Genomic DNA, 19,301 nt, shown 5'->3' on the forward strand with positions numbered 1-19,301 from the left:
TTATTGTGATTGTAGTAATGTGTTTTTATTACATGTACAGCACTTTGGCTCGACCAAAAATCGCTTTTAAATGTGCTTTATAAATAAAACTTGATTTGATTTTGGTATGACATTGAAAAAGTTACATTAAATAATAAATACAAATAAATTACAATAAAATGACTGTTGTTTAATCTTCACATCTTGTAAGCATGTCTATAATTTTGAGCACCAAATTATTGAAAATTATCGATAAGAGTATCGAAAAATACCAGTATCGATAAGCAGTATCGTATCAATAAAATCCTAACGATACCCATCCCTAGCAAGGAGGAAATGTTACCCTGCTGGACGCGGAGGCAATACGCTTTATCGGAAACAATGAGCTTTTATTGTGTTCGTGACAATTAGTCCTAAGTCATGAAAGAAGTCAAGAGCAAGAATGAATGTGTCAGATTCTTTTATTTTGAGTTTCAAGTAAAACAATAGTAGTCAAGTCACCGAACAAACAAACAAGACATAGCATAAAAAAGAAGCATACTGTGAAAGCACTTTGATAAAGTAGTTAATTCAGTGTAAGTCGGGTAAATTCAACTTCAAGGTGGACTTTAAAAAGATAGGCATTTTATATTCCATTACGTTTTTTAGGTGTTTTTCAACTGCATATTTTGATGAATTTTTGTAAAGCTAAAATAATTGTTTCTAATAGTAAACACGGCTTTCAACAAAGCAGGTTTATGTAATAAGGTAGGAGGAAGATACATTCTTCTTCTGACCTTTTTCTTTTTTTTGTAAAAGTATTTTTAGTGCAGATGCAAATGTGTGCAAAGGAGTGAAAACCCTGAGAGGGAGTAAACTGGGGGTGTCCCGGTCTTTCTTTCTGACACTTGGCACGTTTCCCACACACCTGGCTCACTCCTGTACACTGCTGCTCTCTCAAGGCGGCCTTTGTGCATCGCTGCATATCTGGACGTGCTACATTCTTTGGTGCAATGAGGCCTTGCTGTGCCCCAAGTGTAAGTAATCACCCTTGATAAAGACAACAGCAGTTAACCTTAATCCACCTCACAATCACAAACTAGTAAAAGTTGCTGTATAGTCTCTGTTTTTTGTGTTAAAAGTACTCAAGGACTTGAGCAGCTGAGGTGCATCCTCATTAAATAACTTGTTCATTTATTTCCCCACTAAGCCCTCTTCAGGCTGCCTGCATCATGTCATCAAGGATAGCCGTCTCTTGCTGTCCCAGCTGATTGGTCAGGTCGTGGGGTTGGGAGTTTTCGGGATCCAGCAGCTGCAGAGGCTCCTCCGGCACCAGCACCATGGTGGCAGCCGTCGAGTACGAGGGCGGCAGCTTCCCTCTCCGACCCCTCGCCCCCCTCCGGCCTGTACGGAAGCAGACGCAGTGCAGGCAGTCGTGCACGTTGTACTTGAAGAGGCTTTTGCACGGGTGGCAGAACTGGTAGAAGAGCAGCATGAAGAGCACGGCCAGGCTGTAGCAGATCAGCAGCTGGGCGGCCAGCAGCGGCGCGCACACGTACTCGTAGAAGTCCGACTTGTAGAAATACCATAGCGTGATGAGGACAAAGTTCTCCACAAAGCGCCCGCAGTAGAACATGGCCAGGCGGTCCCAGCGCTGTTTCCTCTCGATGAGCTCTCGGTGAGTGAGGTCCAGCTGCACCGCCGACCAGCAGAAGACGTTGATGCAGGCGTACAGCAGCGTGAACATGGACAGCACCACCGTGGTGCCCAGCTTGGAGAAGTTTTTCTCCACGTCCTTGGCCAGCGAGCCTTTCCTGGCCCAGAACTCGACCCAGGGGAGAAAGAAGAAGAAGAGCAGATTTCCCATGCCGACGAGGATCACCCAGTGTGTGAGCGCCGTGCTGAAGAGGACCAGAGAGGTGATGCGGGTGGCGATCTCCAGCCCACGCCACACGATCATGCACAGGTAGGCGAAGGGCCGCAACCGCACCTTGTAGTCGTCGTATCTGATCTGGATGGCCAGCACGATGCACACCAGAGCCCCGTATGTGATGGAGATCAGCGTGATGATCATCAGTGTCACTGAGGAAACAAACACAGGTCATCGGTTACATTATAATCAGCAGCGTCATATCCAAAAATGTCTCGTCTTTAACTTATTAGAACTTATATTATCAACATAAAGCTATCGTATTTCAATAGAAATGTTCTGATAAACTCACACTTCATTTAATATAAAATGTATGTTATATTCCTAAATTAATGTAATTTAAACATAGGGAAAGTAAATAATACATGCTCAAAAGCGTCTTCTTTCAAGAACTCATAAGGTAAAGATTTCAGGTCACCTCTTTGGCAAACACTGAATTATATCTGCAACTATTTAATGTATTACCATCATGTTCAGAAAGGTAAAGTTTACATTTGATCATCCTTAACTTTTAATCTAGCGCCATCATCAGGTCAATTTGAATATTTTTTGATTATATTACACTGAATACCAGCCAAACTAATGTCCTCACGACTGCCTCAGATTCTGTGTGTTTATTGATCAAAAGCAAATGCTAACTTTCAGTGTTTCCATGTGCCCTTATCTTTATCTTGATTTTATATCTTAACAGTCTCCAATAAACAAAACATCTCCCGACTAACACACTGACTTCTTAATAACTGTGGGACATTCACAAAAGAAAATATTTACTAAGTTATGAGGTAATTTGAAATATTCTACCCTTACTAAGTGCATTTAAAAACAGCAGTGACATTTGAATTCTGTATGCACAATTAATGTAATAATTGTGTAATTTTAAGAGGCTTGCATGATGTAGAAATCGCATTGTTTCATAGCGGTTGTTTAAGTTAATTGTATAGTAGAACAAAGGCATGATCCCCTCGGCCATTCTTACATCTGGCAGGGAGGAAGTATTTCTCCTGGATGCTGGCGTACAGCTGCAGGGTCAGCTGAGGTGCGGAGCCCAGGAAAGCCTGAATGACGGCGGTGCGTTTGAAGGCGTTTCTGTGAGTGGCCAGGTTGCGCTCTGATTGGCCGATTTCCCACTCCATAGGGATCTGTCCCTTTTCCAGGTTAATCTTCCTGGAGATGGTGACGTAAGGCTCCTCCCTTTTACCCGACTTGAAATAAACCACCAGAGCCTCGAAACACCTGAGGATGAGATAATGGAGTTACTGAAAGTGGAGTGATATTTTTACACCAACAGAGGGCAGTGTAGTGTTACAATGATTCGTGTATCGACATCATTTAAAAACAACATTACATTTTGAAGATGTAATGAATATGTAAGACACCAAAAAAAAACAGCTATTTCCATTACATATTGCAGGATTTTTTTTCACAGCTTGGTCTTTTCTGCTTTTTCTCTTAAGCTTGGCAGATAATATCTTCAATCAAAAAAGGCTACCTTCCTGAATCACAACTCAGGTCAACCAGACTGAATAAATACACATAAATGTAGGTCAATTTAATAAAAAGTGCATAATCATGCCCTTTGGACAACCTTATTATGAACTTCACCTATAGCTTAGCTTGTTTTCAGTGTAGGAATTTAAGATGAGATATTATACACATGATACACTGATCTCAGAACTGTTATCTCATAAGGGATCCACCATAAACAAACCTGTCTTTGTAAATCACAACTAAATAAACTAAAGCACAACACTGAGACTCCAGCAGAGGGCAGCCAGGAGAAAGAAAACAGTTTCCAGAGGCCTGAATGGATCAACTGAAACTCTCTGGGTGTGGTCCTCTCAACATTTGAAAGGTAAATACTTTCTGTGTTTAGCCTAAGGGGCAAGTTTAACTGTATTCATGAGGAGTGAAACAAGTTTTCCACTGCCAGAGGTCTATTTGGAAACTGATGGTGATCATCAGTGGCACCCCCACACACTCTCCTCCTCCTCCTCCCCCCCCCCCCCCCCCAGAGCTGAGCAAGGCAACGAAACTTAAAATAAAAAGCAGCATTTTCGCGCTATGCATGGGGCCCCCTTGAGGGGGTTTCCCGACATGTCGTTGCAGTAAATGAAAGGGTGTTGTCGTTGCTGTGGACCTTCTTAATCTACCTTCTTTTGGGGGCCCCCTTCTGGTCCGGGGCCCCAAGCAGTTGCCTGCCTTGCCTGTTCGCAAGTGGCGCCCCTGTGTGTGGAACACCAACTACAAGGAAACTATTTGAATCATCGACAAATATAAATGATTTATAACATCAAAACCAAATGTTCAAGCTGCACATGTCAGCCATATAACTCATGGCAAAACACATGTTTATCGTAGCAGCTGACTCTAATTCTTGATATTTTTTGTCAAATGATATGAACCATGTATGGCAATGTCAGCCTGGTTGGGTAATATGGTCAAGACTTAAATGTTTGAACCAATATTGTCATAACATTTAGCAAATGTTTCATGGTAGAGACAATGAATCCAGTCTTTAGAAACACCCCGACTTTGGTTTTACTAGTACAGTGCTGGACATCTGTATTCAACACACACACCTCCCCCCCTGAGGATCCCCACTGCTGCACCAAATCTAACATCACTGTGCTGGAATGTTAGCTTTTACTCCAACTTTGGACATAAGACTTGAATCCCACACAACTGTGGTTCCACTGTGTTGCTGTGCAGCAGACTCTCAGAGTCAGCAGTCAGACATGTTGCTTCAGCTGCTCTTTGTAGGGAAACTGTACACTGTAGTTACATTGCAAATGCAGCTCAGTGCCAAGCTTCCACACTCGCCTCTGAACTGTGTTTGACCCACCAGTTAGACTAGAGGCTGGCAGGGAAAATAATCATTGTTGTTGTTTGGAAGCACGCTCTCATCTCAAAACCAGCACACTCACTTTATTAACTCCCTGACATTAGCTTTACTGTACATTGTCTACGATCTGGAAACAAAACCTGATTTATCGACATAATTGCCATGGAAATCTGGCAGCACAATGTCACAACACTTTGTGAGGGTACTGAGCTCGAGCCAGCCAGCACTTAGGATTCAGACTGAGAGGCAGGCTGTGTTTCACTTAGCGGAGGGGGAAAGAATGAGCAGGGCTGCATTAGCCAAATGAATCAATATAGTGACATCCGCGGCAGAAACGTATGGATTTATCAAAGGGAAGCACACAGGCTACTGCTCTGTATCTGCAGTCTAAACACACAATATGTCCGTGTAGTCTACCAGTATGATGTGGAAATACCACATAAGCAAAGAGGAACAAGCATTCAGGAAATACTATCAACATCTCTTTAGCAAAATTCCCTTGTTTTGGTCACATGGGATTAACTCATCAGGCTCATGCTAACAAGCCAGACTGTGGAGCGTTTTCGAAACACAAATAGACACACAACAAGAAGCTTTGCAAGTCTGCACTGGTACACAAGTTGACATTTTAGTTATGTAATTGTGTTTCCCAGCTTTAGGAGCAGGATTGTTGACGAGTCGAGACAAGTTGAAAATAACCTGACCTATTTGAAGTTGCCAATATTGACTCTGTGGAAACAGTGTCTTCTGGTAGACTACACAGCAACTAAAACAAGGCTCTCGTGAAGGTTATTAGGAAGTCATGTGTTCAGAATTGTGACTTGGAATTCTGCTTTTGACAGCAGACACAGTATGTCTGACCACAAGATTAGCAACCGAGTCGTCCCTGAGTCACACAGGAAATCTCCTATCTGATCCGAGGGGGAGCAGAGGTGATTTGTTTACAGCGGCAGAGCGAGGGAATGAGAAGCATTGGAAATAAAACAGAAGAAGAGAGCAGAACAAACTGTTCTGTAAGAGCAAGCATTGCTACATGTTATTTTTTCTACACTGCCACATCAGATGTCACAGTTTAGTGTAAAAGATTAAAATTACAAAAACGCTTCAGGAAGTAGACATTAGAGAGGCAGCTTTACTTTTATATTAAAAGCCAATTCATGGTTGTTGAAGTTTTAAATCACTGGAGTGTGCAAAGCATTCTTAGGTGGAGGAAAGACGTGTACTGGATCATAAAGAGTGAGCGTAGCCGACAGATAACAGCTGCTTTTGGTTTTTAACCAGCTTTCTTTTTACAGCTGGAAACTAGGGCTGCTCAATTAATCGTATTTTAATCGCGATTACGATTATGGCGTGCAACGATTACGAAAACAACGTAATCGAAATAAAACGATAATTTTTTTATGATATTATTTTTTTGGTTTTTCAGTTTAATTATAATTAAAGTTCAGGGTAATCAACTGTTAAAAACATACTGTTCACATTTTTTCTCTCCAATAAAAAGTCAATGAATAATCGCATTTAATAATCGCAATTACAATTGTTGACCCAAATAATGGAGATTTTTGCCATAATCGAGCAGCCCTACTGGAAACTCGTGGATACTTTGCTATGCTAGCAGATATGTATGGCAGTAGGTCTGGTGATAAGTTAGTCTATTGGAGTATCATAATATTTAGCAACTTTTTAAAATGGTAGACAATGAAATGTGCTGACAATGGTGATCCCCTGACTTCTCCCTTCAGCACCATTACCGGGTCAAATGTATCATTCGTGCAATACTTTTATTTAGGTTCATGAGCAAATACCAAATATGTAGGACATTTTGATCAGGAGATATACATTTAAATAAAAGGTCTGTTAAGTCATCATCTATCGTGATAAGAGATAACACAAGCTCAATTCCAGAGAAATCCTAAATCAACCAGGAATAAAATATTAAGGATTGCTACTTTAACTAAGATGGTAAACATGATTTCTGCCACATTACCATGTTAGCATTGTCAGTGTGACCATGTTGATGTCAGCTCAAAGCTTTGACTGTGCCTTAATAGATTTAGCACGACTCTTCGCCCTGTTGTTATCAAATCAAGGCGGCAAAATCAGAGATATGGTCCATTTCATTTCACACATTTGTATTCCTTGTCAAAAACCGGGTGCCTACATTATCAACACTCCAACTAAGCTAATTTAGCCTCAATGGGGAGCGTGCTACAAGCTAATGTCCACACCCCCAAGATTTGTTGTGTTGTTCTAACATCTAGTCCTAGTCAGATAACAGTCAGTGTGTGTCAAAATGTATGCTCTAAAATTAAGTCAGACATCGTCCTTAAAGTTCAGACATTCTTCAATGAATTCCCCTGCTCTGTAGCTCTGATCAGTTCCTCATAGCCAAAATATGTCGTAACTATTACAACAACAGGCAACAGCACAAACCAAGACCTGTGCCTGACCTTGGTCAAGTTATTTGTGAGAACTGCAAATCTGCTATGAGCATTGTTAAAATAAAAAGGTCTGTTCTCTTGGAAGATACTCTGTGTTACATTGTCCTGATTTGTGAAGCACTATTGGCTCAAATGGCATTTATCACCACTGGGAAAAATACTATCTATTTTGATACACGGCTACACTAAACACGTCACTCAGCATTGCAGATAAGATCATTTCCTGTCTTCTAAACGGCATTGCAAAGGGTTGTTGTTCTTTCTACAGATGTCCTTGATTTACATCTTTTTATCCAGATCTTTTTATCTATATCTTTTCTCCTATATCTGTAAACTGTCTGGCTTGTTATATTTTAGGGTGCACAGAAACCTGAGCCAAATCAAGCTATTTATAAGCCTTTTAGCAACACTTTCTCTAGCAAAGTGTTCTTCCAGTTACACGTACATTTGTTCGGTTGATTTTCTTGCCCTGTAAAATATAGCACGCCCTACATTTAACTGTTATTATACTGTACATTCAGACCAACACCTTAACAGCTCACTGTCGACATATCAAAGTCCAGAGGGGAAGAAAGAGAGGAAGAAATGAATATGTGTATATTTGAATTTCAAAGAGCTTAAGTCCCCGCCTACATGAGTCACGGTTCGCCGAACAGGTCTCTCAGCAGAAAACAACTGAAACAGGAGTGCAGACTGAAACACCTCCCTCACAGAAAGAGAACGTTTAAGACAATACGCATTGATTTCAAAGAGTAACTCGAGCTCTATTATTTCAAGAGGCAACATCAGTCCCTCTCTCTCTCTCTGTTAGCCAGCCAGGCCTGATCTCTGGTCTGCAGCACCGAAGGCTTCTGGGGGACGTTATCCTGAGATGAGGTCATACAACCGAGCGACGTAAATGAATGTGAGTGATGTTCTACTAGGGCGGGTGCCAGCTCTGCAGAGTCATATGACAAACTGGCTTTCAAATTAAAAGAAGCTCTAAGGTTGTGGGAGGTTGTCCTGTTCAGTCGTCCCTCCCGTTGTTCATACTGAAGGCATCTGGAGTGTGATTGAGTTACAGAGTTTAATCTGTGGTTCTCATTCAGTACTAAATCCATGATGCTGCAACAGTCTATCTACAACGTAATGTGGATGATTCATTGTATTTGATGAACTGACCAACTGATTTAATAAGGCAGTCAGGGCTGCAACCAATAATTCAATTTATAATCGATTAATTTGGTAGTCTATGAAAAATTCCCGTCATAACACAGTAGAGGCGATGTGGACATCTTTAAATGGCTTGTTTTGTTCAACCAATTGTTTAGAACCCAAAAATATTGTTGACAATAATATATGACAAAGAAAAGTATTAGTCAATTTAGAGGCATGCATTTGAGACTACTTTGCTGTTACTGGTATACCTTGAATAATAACAAACAATTCATTTTGAAGAAAGTTTCAGATAATTTTTCTGTCACTGGTAATAGATCAATCATTTCAGTTCTAGTCAGCATCCTTTATTTATGATTGAGGACAACTCTGATTCATAGTGACACATTATGGCAGCATCATGTCAGCTCTCAAAGATCATTAGAGTGCTCTTGTGCACTCAATAGAGATTTAAATGTGTATCCCATTAAGTGTACTTCACTGCAAATGGAAAAATCTGTATATCTGTAAACACTACAAAGTCACAGCACTAATACAAAGTATCAGGATTTGTAGTGACTTTGACATACCCCTAACACCCCATGACCCTCACCTACCCAGTGGTGTGAAGAATCTACGTATATTTACTCAATACTGTACTTGAGTACACTTTTGAGATACTTGTACTTTACTTAATTATTTCAATGTTTTGCTACTGCAACTTCTCCACCACTACAATTCAGAGGTAAATATTGTACTTTTATTTATTGTATACCTTTTACTTTCCAGATTTGGATTTTATTAATATGAAATATCAACATCTAAATAACACGGAGTAAATCCACCAGATACCTTGCAGTAAACAAAGGGATTTAATTTAGCTACACCTTTACCAGCTGTGGTAAACACATTAATGCATCAATAATTAGAATTAAAACACATGATATATATTCTTACAAAATAGGCCAATCTGCATAATGAGTACTTACTTAAAGTATATTCTGATGCTAATATTTCTGTACTTTAACTTGAGTAACATTTTTAATGCAGGACTTTTACTTGCAACAGTAGTCCTACACTGTGGTATTGCTACTTTGTACTATTTTGTACAAGATCTGAGTACTTCTGATTATATCAAGGGATTGTTTTCTTACATTCAACAATATATAAACATTTCAACATACCAACAACATCCCATCACCCCTCCCTACCTGATGACAGGGCCGAGCAGCAGCAGGTGCAGGAACAGCACGAGCGGCCTGTCCCGGCCCAGGTCTCTGTGGATGAACGTCAGGGCCAGTTGGATGAGCACGGCGGGCAGTAGCATGAAGGTGAGTGTGAAGCCCATCCAGATCACGTCCTCGGTCTTGTGATACCGGCTGCAGAGCACGGCGGCCGTGATGAACTCCGCACAGTACAGCACGGTGGCCAGCAGCACGCTGAAGGGGGGCTTGATCCGGCTGTGATTGACCACCAGCATGACTTCACTGTGCGCCACCGTGGAGCTCTCCATGTCGGAGATCTCCCTCTCATGCTCCTCCGTGGCCAATTCGTACATTATGTTATCCACTTTGATCAGTATACGGTTCACGATTAAGACGCTAAACTATGCTAAAAAACATCACTATTTGTAAATAATTCCCTTGATGCGCCGTCTCTCCCAACTTTCCACAAAGTTGAGCATTGCTGGGTTCACATTGTGTGTTACTCAACAACTGCTGTGCCACCGCTCCGATGCACTCCCACCAAAAGCGTTTATTTAATGGTATCGTTATATCGTCGGACGTGGAGTTACCACCCCGTTAGATCCAGAGGAAACCACTTTACTGCCCGTCGGGATTTCAGCGCTGTTGTTGCACCGTGTGTGCAGAATAGGGAAAGTTCAGTTCAGCCTCGTCATCCAGGACGATATCTACTAAATGTCAGCCAGCCGGTGACCGCCCAAACTCGGTGGACGTCAGTAGATTAAAGTTTGTTATTGTATGTTAAAAACACCTCCAGCTGTAGTGTGAATGCCGGGCTGTAGGAGGGCCGTGTGTCTCCGTGTCGGTGTATTTGTGCGGCTACTGGCTGCTACTCGTGTTTCCAATCTTTTGACTGTCTGACAATGCAACAACTGCGTTAAGTCAGCCAGAAACTGGGGGCGATACCGGAAATTACGGGCGGCTGCCTTCAAAATAAAAGAGAGTACAGATAATAACATACAACTCATCAAAATGACAAATATGTGAAAACAAATCCATTTTTAAGAGGCTGGCACAAATAGTTTGGTAACTATGAGGAAACAGCTTCATTTTTGTGATATGATCTCGCCAACTACTCTAGAAAGGTGTTTAGAACCACATTCCGTACTCAAGATGTCTTCTCTTCCCCCCCCTCAAACTCAATTACAATGTTTTATTAAAATAATTGTACTCTGAAATGATTCTGGTATAATATTTCTTTCAAAAAAATATATGATTTGTATTTAGAGTTTTATTTATTGTTAATTGTCAATTTCATAACCCTGGGTGTTTTGCTTGAATCACACCATAAGTAAGAAAAATGGGAGGTGAAAAGCTCACATGATAATGAAAAAAGTACAGGATGTCTGTTACAATTTTACATATTACAAGCAATGAACAAACTGTTAAATAAATAATAGTAAATGCAGCCTATACAAGTATAGCTGCCTACAAAGATAAGAATGATTTCATTTGAATTGAGGGAAACACTACAACTTATTTGACATTTCACTTTCTCTAGAGTACCTTTGCCAAGCTAAATGCCACCGATACTGGAAGCACATGCACTGTAGTTTTATTACAGTACTTGTCCTTTTCAAAAGGAAGCTAGACTGTGAAGGGCGAGTAATGAGCGATCAGATTCTCTGCGCTTCCATTTTTAGTTTCCAAAAGTAGTGAGGACTTGGCCTTGTTATGGTGACATGAAAGCCTGTGAGGGGAAGCAGCTACACAAACAGGTGCAGAACACACACACACACACACACACACACACACACACACACACACACACACACACACACACACACACACACACACACACACACACACACACACACACACACACACACACACACACACACACACACACACACACACACACACACACACACACACACACACACACACACACACACACACACACACACACACAGAATCAACAATTAACAAATCATTCCATCTTCTCATTCGCTTTTCACACAGACATTTCCTCATTATATTACAATCAGATAAGGCCACATGCTCATTAGACAACAATAACATTTTGTGACCCTGAACATAATCCGTTTCATGTTTGTTCTACTACTTATTCAAACAAGGATTATTTGTTTGGAAAGTGCATGAGAAGGACACCAAATGTAGTTAAACCCCCACATTCCCATTGCAAAAATATCATGTGTTGCTTAGCTTGATGTCATCATGACCTAAAGTAAACCCTTATTGTGTTATTTTTTTACTGAATAATCACTCTTACTTCCTGTTTGGTAGATGTCATGTTGCTGTCCTTTCATTGTAACTATGAAACAACAAAAGTAGCTTTGATTTTGTTTTCATTATGAGCTGTGGTAGAGTTTCAACACAGCTCATTCCATTCATGCTGACCTCTCCCTGTCTAACCAGATCTCATCTAAGTCAGTGGTCGACACAACCTACGAAGGCATTACTAATGCATGTGTTTGGTGAAGCAGTGCTTTGGGTCAGTGACTTCAGACTGCTGAGGCTGTGTGCTGTGGAGACATTACTGAGCACCAGGATGTGCACAGCCAGCAGGTCAGCTTGTCTATGTTTCAAATTCTTTACAGGAATCTTCAGCTGCAGTCAAATAGTATTTTCGCATAGGAAGATTCCTAAAAGAGTGAAATGACCTGAAAAGCCATGGTAACAGCTGGTTGAAATCTAGATGATAAGAAAAAAGTGCTATGTTTTTTTAAAATCTAATTTAGTATAGGGTGCACCAGACAATCCTTAAAAACAAAGGAGATAAATGCTTTCCTACAATTCCTTATGGCCTCAACAAATATAGTTCAACATTAGGAAATATAACTGTATTTTCATGCCGAAAGTTAGATGACAATATACCACCCTGTGTGTCAAAATGTAGCAAAATGCACCTGCCAGCCCCTGTAAAGAACACTATACAACAGGTTGTATCTTGTATGTTTAATCTGTACAAAAGTGTAAGTATAACTATTTAAAATATGATTCTCAATTTCACAGCGGTTATGAACCAGGCTTCTACATCAGCTGCCATGGCTGTCGAGTACATAAACATCTGTAAAACCACAACATGCTTTTCACACGATATGTTGTACAAATTACATTAATCAAGTATGACATGTTAATGACTGATCTAGTGGTGTTGGCTTGCATATTTCTGTGATAAAAAAGAGTACTAAAGTAGAAGCTTTAACCGAGATTACAATATCAGCAGTTGGTGGTTTTTTAAACATGTTTGCAATGTGGTGAACAGGAGCCGTATGGGGGTGTGGTCTTCAGCTGCTGCTTTTTTTGCTGTGTGTGTGTGTGTGTGTGTGTGTGTGTGTGTGTGTGTGTGTGTGTGTGTGTGTGTGTGTGTGTGTGTGTGTGTGTGTGTGTGTTTGTATCAGCTGACGCAGGGCTCTGGTGAGAGTCTGGGATGAGTCTACTCAGCAGCGGAGGCAGAGCCTGATTGGACGTTGGTATAATGACATAATGAGATGAGGCCTGCACAGAAAACATTGTGACGGGTTTCTGAGAGCTCCAACTAACCATTTATAATTTCATTATATCTACAGAAGCTCTACTCTGTAGTCTACTCACCATTTTGTTTTGATTTCCCTCATTAGACGTGAAGAAGGAAAACATCCAATGAGGGAGGATTGGTTTGTGAAGAGGATGCACATCTAAACTATGAATGTTTGTTTTCAGTTTGGAGCAGACTGTCATTCAGCTGCAGCAATTCATCTCAGCTTGTCAAGGATTTGAAAATAGAGCATTTAAATTATTTACAGAGACTACAAGGTGCACAGCAGCCTCCTGCAGTGAAGATATATCCTGTGAATGGGAGGCCATCTAGTGGTGCATGCTGCATTACAGAATGCACTTGCTTATGCTTGCATTAATACCACTGTGCGTTGATCCTCTGTTAACGTAAGTGTACTGTTGTACCTGAACATTAATGTTTACAATTAACAAGTGATTAAGTTACATTAAGTACATTTTCCTTGTAAAGTCATTTTTAACCTGAACTATAATTGTGTCTTTTTTTTCTCTTTACTTGCCACACTTCATAACATTTTATATATTTTTGTCTTTTAACTTTATCTGACAGGAAAACATTTCATTGATCAATAGGAAAACATCTGTACATTTAACCCAATCCTAAAATGGTCATTTTCATCAGTTGTCCATGGCCTAATGTTATAAATGGACCATAGGAATAGAATAAGTGAGGGTAATGGGGGAAACATGGGTATTGATAATTAAAGTATTATATACTTAAAAAGAAACTTGAAAGCACATGATAAGCAAATGGCTCTTATACAGTATGACTGCTTTGAAAGACACTAGGCAGGAAGTCATTTTTAGGATATTTTAAGAAGTATAATGGACTGAATATGCAGGATTATGCAGTTCAGTTTATTTTGATCTGCTTGTGTTTGTTGCATGTTATTGTCTGAACGTATAAAACCTTACAAATGTTGTAAACCCTTTTGAAGGAACATATAAGATAACATTATCTGTAGAATGATCAACACGCCACATCTCAAGCGATCAAGATGTACCTCGCTAGAAAAAAATAGAAAGAAAAGCGATAGTTCCAAATATACAAGTAAACCTGCCTCACATACACCGTGATGCGACATCACCATAGACATGATGTCATTATCCCTAACAGTGACTAAAGTGGTGCAGCTTAAATCTGACCAGCATTGTTCCACTTTTAGGAGATCACAGCACGTCACAGATCACACCACAAGACACATTTAGATTTTCCTGACGGATAAATGCATCTTTGTTTGGTCTAACTAAAGAAGCACTCCGCCATCCAATGGGATTAGTGATTGGATCAGAGGGCTTTGGGATTGGTTGAAATACCAAAACACAACTCCAAGGCTGTACCTCCCACATGAGGTGACTAAAGGCTTACTGTGAGCCTGATTAGTTATATAGCTACTGTAGGTACAAGATGTTGTTAGAAAGGAGAATCCAAACAAATGCATGGACATAGACTTACTTCTGTGAGTATCCTTCAATATTCTCACATCTTAGTTCATTTGGTATGTTATACGTGTGATTAAGTTGTTCAGTGGTGTCGGGTAGTTGTAGTTTGAAATGCTTGTTTTAATCCAATAATTCTCAGCATTTACAACCCATGTTGACTTGTCATTTATTGTCTGTGTGAATTCAAACCAGAGCACTGTTATGCATTGGGCTTTTACAGATATATTAACTCTGATTTAACAGAGACAACAGAGTGTTTTCCATGAGTGGTACAGGTCTGCTGTAGGTTTATTGTTTACATCAACATCAGGTTTCTCATGGCTAATAGGACTGCTTATTTATGGCACTTTACTGTTTATTGTTGGGCTAATATCCCAGTTTCTCCTTTTATTTACACTCGCTGATATCACTAAAATTAAGATACCATCATAAATATATAGAAACAGTGTTGACAAGAAAATGCATATTATACATATCAAAGTCAGAAATTCATGTGCACACTTCATGTATCAGATTTATGGTAATCCACTTCGTCTATTAAGTATTTTGCGAATGTTCATATCTCGCTTAACTAATAACTAATTGACTATTTTAATTCTATACAGCTTTGTACAAAGAAGTATTTTCAGACATGGAAACGTAATCATTGACACTAAAGCACACAAGGTGTCGCTCTCATCGTCTGTAACAGCCAAAACAAATATGCCAGCTTGTTACCAACACTGTAAAAGCAGGCCGTTATTATTACACAGCCTCAACAGATGCACTGCACAAAGTTTTTTAGACACACCTGCTGAATTTGTTTTACAAGATGAGAGGACCACGTATAATCCCTGACACATGGTAAACCACACTGCAGAAAATACGTAAAGCACAACATGTTTTAATGAAACACAGCTAAGAAATACGAATACAGCTAATTTTCGACTTTTGATTTTGTTGATGTGTAGGTTGAGATATGAGGCAGTCCGAACATTTGCTGACTGTATCTTGAATTCACAGGAGAGGATATTTGTTCGGGACCTGATTATACTAAGGTTGACCATCTGTTCATAGTTATGGGTTCCAGAGAAGATGGTGGCCGCTGTGCTCACCTCAAACAAACATGTTCAACCTCATGACCAACTGCTGCGCCTGGTTCTCCAAAATACAGGAGCCAATCAGGTAACAAAAACGAAATTTCTTGTAAAATGACAGAGTGAAATCAAATGTATGATGAGTATCTGAAAATGTGACCTGTGATGGATGGGATGGCATGGCCTATCTTTCAAATTCAAAAGAACACAAATGTAATCAGTTTGGTTGAACCTCCTTTGACCTTAAATACAAATAAATGCATTCTGTACAAAAAAACAGAAACAATCTTCTTTCTTTTGACATTTTCGTATAGTATTTAGATTGAGGTCTCATGATATCGCCTCATGTTGAAAGCAGCACTTGAATTCAATGAAATCAAAACATCTTGTCCTGACAGTATTTGTGATATCGTATTTGTGTCCAAAAGAGTCAATATATTATTGTATCTTGATGACACGTGTCATTTACAAAAGCACTTCTTTGTAGGAAAGTTACCATTTTGGTGGTTGGTCTTGACAAGGCAGGAAAAACATCCTCCATTAAAGGAATGTTAAAAGGTAACTCAAGAGTACATTGAATACTGAATAAACTAAAAGTTCCCAAATCTGAAAATGGACTGAAGATCTATCTATGTTTTACTTCCTGTCCTTTCAGTGCCCCATACTGTAGAAACAGGACCCACTCATGGCTGTGTGAAAAATGAGCTGAGAGTGGAGAACTACATGGTCACCTTGCTGGATGTGGGGGGGTCGGCCGAGTCCAGAGGAGCCTGGATGGAGCTCAGTGGAGAGGCCCATGGGATCATCTTTGTGGTGGACTCCTGTGACAGGCAGAGGATAAAGGAGGTCAAGGAGGTTCTGGCAGAGCTGCTGAAGCAACCCAGAGTGGCAGGAAAACCCGTATTAGTGTAATTATACTCAACTTCTTACATGCATTACATGTGCGATCAAACATCATGTGCAAAGTAGAGTAAAACTAGAGCCCTCTAGTGGTGGATTGGTGGAACACTGAAATAACTAATGACTGGATAACTGTGAAGCTAAACGTAACTTAGGCCTGTGCTGAAACCTTTTCTTCTTAGGTTGGCTAACAAACAGGACAAAATGAATGCTTTACTGGGAAGTGAGCTGATTGAGAGTCTCTCATTGGAGAAATTGGTCAACCAGAGCCGTTCTCTGTGCCATATTGTAAGTATTAAAAGTGTGAGAATTAATCATTAGAAACATACATTTCTTGTAGGAATTGTAACAGACCAACCTTTTTTTCTTTCCTTCACAGGAGCCTTGTTCAGCCTTAACTGATCTGCGACGCTGGTCAGAGGGAAAGACTCTACGAGGCCTTCGCTGGTTGTTGCGGGCCATAGCTCTGGATTACCCTGAGCTGTGCAGTCGTGTAGCACAGGACAGCAAGAGATCTCTGGAACCAGGAGAGAGGCAAAAGACCTGGAAAACAGAGAAAGTTCGCAAAAAAACTAAGGGGGAACGGTAAGAGATGTCCAACATTATGAATATTGTACAGATCAATGTCAACCTAACCCATAATCTATTATTCATTCTGACTATCTTTTGTGAAAAATGTTTTCCTACCTCAGGATGCGTTCCAGTAAGTCAGATCTTCGCCAGTTTCATCGGCCAAAAGAAAAGGCTAAAAAGACAAAGGGTGAAGGAAAGCTTCAACCCATACGAGACATCCTGCAAAAGGTCAGTATCTTGCTTGACTGTATACGTATATGTAATATGTACATATATACATTTTACCTTAACAATGTTCAAAAATAATATTTACACTCCCACAACTAATCATACATTGACAGTACAGTTCAAATTAAACTCACCATTTTTTAAATTCTTTACAGGAGAACACTCTGAAAAAAAAGCTGAGGAAGAAGAAGCCGGTTAAGGTCAAGGAAGGTGAAAAAGATCATGCCAAAGCAAATGAACAGGAGGAAGAAGAGGGTGACGGTAATGGAGAACATGAAAACTCTGGTCACACAGAGAAAGCAAGCAGTGCCCTTATTCCCCCGAAGAAAACCAAACCGAAACGCAAAACAAAGGTGAAAGAAGATGCTCTGGACGTGCCAGAATCAAACAACGATGGAGAGAAGCCACTCAAAGGTAGAAATCAGTTATTAATGGCTTATACATATTTAGCTTTTCAACTGTTTAAGAATGGGAATATAATATTTCCTTATCTTATGTATAGCTAAGAGGGGAAAAAGGAGAAAGAAGAAAGTTGTCCAAGTGAAAAGGAAGAACAAGATCAACACAGAGGAAATGTCGGGAACTTACTCTCAACCTGTGGACCTGTCTGCAACATTTGGTGAGCCTCATTTGTCTTCCATCTCCAAATCAAATGCAATTACAAGTTGGAGTCTGAAATTGAATGAAATAAAAGCTTTACATTTAAAAAGACGCATCTTTCTCCCGACAGATCTGTACCGAAAAGCAATAATGGCTCTGAAGGAACGTCAGGATCAGGGACAGAGAGCGTGAATCCTGCTTGAGTCCTGAGACCTGAGTGTGAGGATGTTGTCCACGGCGTTGGACACAGGCACACTACATCAATTCAAAGATGAAGAAGTTATTTCTTTAACACTTTTTGACCTGATCCTTGAACCTTGAGAAGGAAACTGCACATTCAAATGTGTTGTGAAGGGTGGGTCTGCATAACTATGTCATGATAGAAACATCAATAATAATAAATAAAATAAAATGAAAAAAACGTGAGATAAAAACTGAAAGAACAATGTATAAATGTTTTCAATTTAAAAATGAAATTGAGTACCTGGCCAAAATGTTAATGGAGGTTTTGTTTGTATACATTTATAAATTGTCATTGTTAGTGGAATATATTTTTTATGGGTTTTGAACACTTTCTAGAAATGATTGGGAAGTGTATGGGATATTCTTGAAAATAAAAATGTTTTCTCTACTGTGTGGCATATCTATTATTAAACCATCAAAGCATCATATTAGCATGGGCCTAAATGTGGTATGAAAAGAAAATGGGTGTAGCCTATACCTCAGAAACTATGGAGCACAATCAAGTAGGGCTATTTGGTATAAAAACTTGAATACCAAATCATTTATGAGATTAAAATCATGAGGTGTTGATAATATAGCATATATTTCACAAGGTAGACATTGACTGTATCCAAATAAGCGTTTTCTAATGCTCTAAATTAAAGCTGTCAGCCTTATAGGCATACTAACATGTTTCCTTGTCAAAGCCTACTGAATGGAAACAAGAGGGCACAAGAGATATTTAACATTATTTTTGGCGAATCAAGAACAAGATGAGATACACTCTTATGTCACCGTGGTAAATTTGGTTTTATATTGGACGTTGGATATTCGACACATTCGAAAAATCTATTTAACACTGGCTTCGATGGACGAATTGTTGTCAAACCAACTTCGATGTGTTAATACAAGGCCTGCCTATATAACACAAAGCTTCTTTTGTCAAAAAACCCACCTTTTGATTTTATACTATTTTTTTAAAGTTAAAAAATGCTATAAATCTATTATGCGGCTTGACCTTTTCACCTCCCCATGTCAAAACACATCTGATGAACCCAGCTAACTGCCCTACACTTAACACAAAGCTTCTTTTGTCAAAAAACCCACCTTTTGATTTGATCAAAAATCGACCAAGTACCCCTGACAGGTAGCATTGTGTTGATACAGGCTCTTTGAGCACATTATTGACAC

The 19,301-nt window shown here is 39.8% G+C and overlaps 2 protein-coding genes across 3 annotated transcripts; one reads left to right on the forward strand and one right to left on the reverse strand.

Annotated features, from left to right (window-relative positions):
• Nucleotides 1-422: 422 nt before the first annotated feature.
• xkrx (XK related X-linked) lies at nucleotides 423-10,470 on the reverse strand. The gene is made up of 3 exons (XM_034093505.2): nucleotides 9,517-10,470; nucleotides 2,865-3,121; nucleotides 423-2,040 (listed from the first exon to the last, which is right to left on the reverse strand). Exons 1-3 carry the CDS (start codon nucleotides 9,861-9,863, stop codon nucleotides 1,175-1,177), a joined length of 1,470 nt encoding a protein of 489 aa, XP_033949396.1. The 5' UTR covers nucleotides 9,864-10,470; the 3' UTR covers nucleotides 423-1,174.
• On the forward strand, nucleotides 9,546-18,483 carry arl13a (ADP-ribosylation factor-like 13A). 2 transcript variants are annotated; one of them, XM_034093507.2, is made up of 11 exons: nucleotides 9,546-9,636; nucleotides 11,929-14,528; nucleotides 15,514-15,675; nucleotides 16,075-16,145; nucleotides 16,243-16,495; nucleotides 16,670-16,775; nucleotides 16,867-17,072; nucleotides 17,180-17,288; nucleotides 17,444-17,702; nucleotides 17,791-17,907; nucleotides 18,019-18,483. In XM_034093507.2, the coding sequence occupies exons 3-11, from the start codon at nucleotides 15,617-15,619 to the stop codon at nucleotides 18,078-18,080; spliced, it is 1,242 nt and encodes a 413-aa protein (XP_033949398.1). In that variant the 5' UTR covers nucleotides 9,546-9,636; nucleotides 11,929-14,528; nucleotides 15,514-15,616; the 3' UTR covers nucleotides 18,081-18,483. The 2 variants fall into 2 exon arrangements, with proteins under 2 accessions (XP_033949398.1, XP_071060714.1); XM_071204613.1 differs by having other exon boundaries at nucleotides 11,929-14,421; nucleotides 15,568-15,675.
• Nucleotides 18,484-19,301: the final 818 nt, after the last annotated feature.

Source organism: Pseudochaenichthys georgianus, chromosome 10, assembly GCF_902827115.2.
Source record: "Pseudochaenichthys georgianus chromosome 10, fPseGeo1.2, whole genome shotgun sequence".
NCBI lineage: Eukaryota > Metazoa > Chordata > Actinopteri > Perciformes > Channichthyidae > Pseudochaenichthys > Pseudochaenichthys georgianus.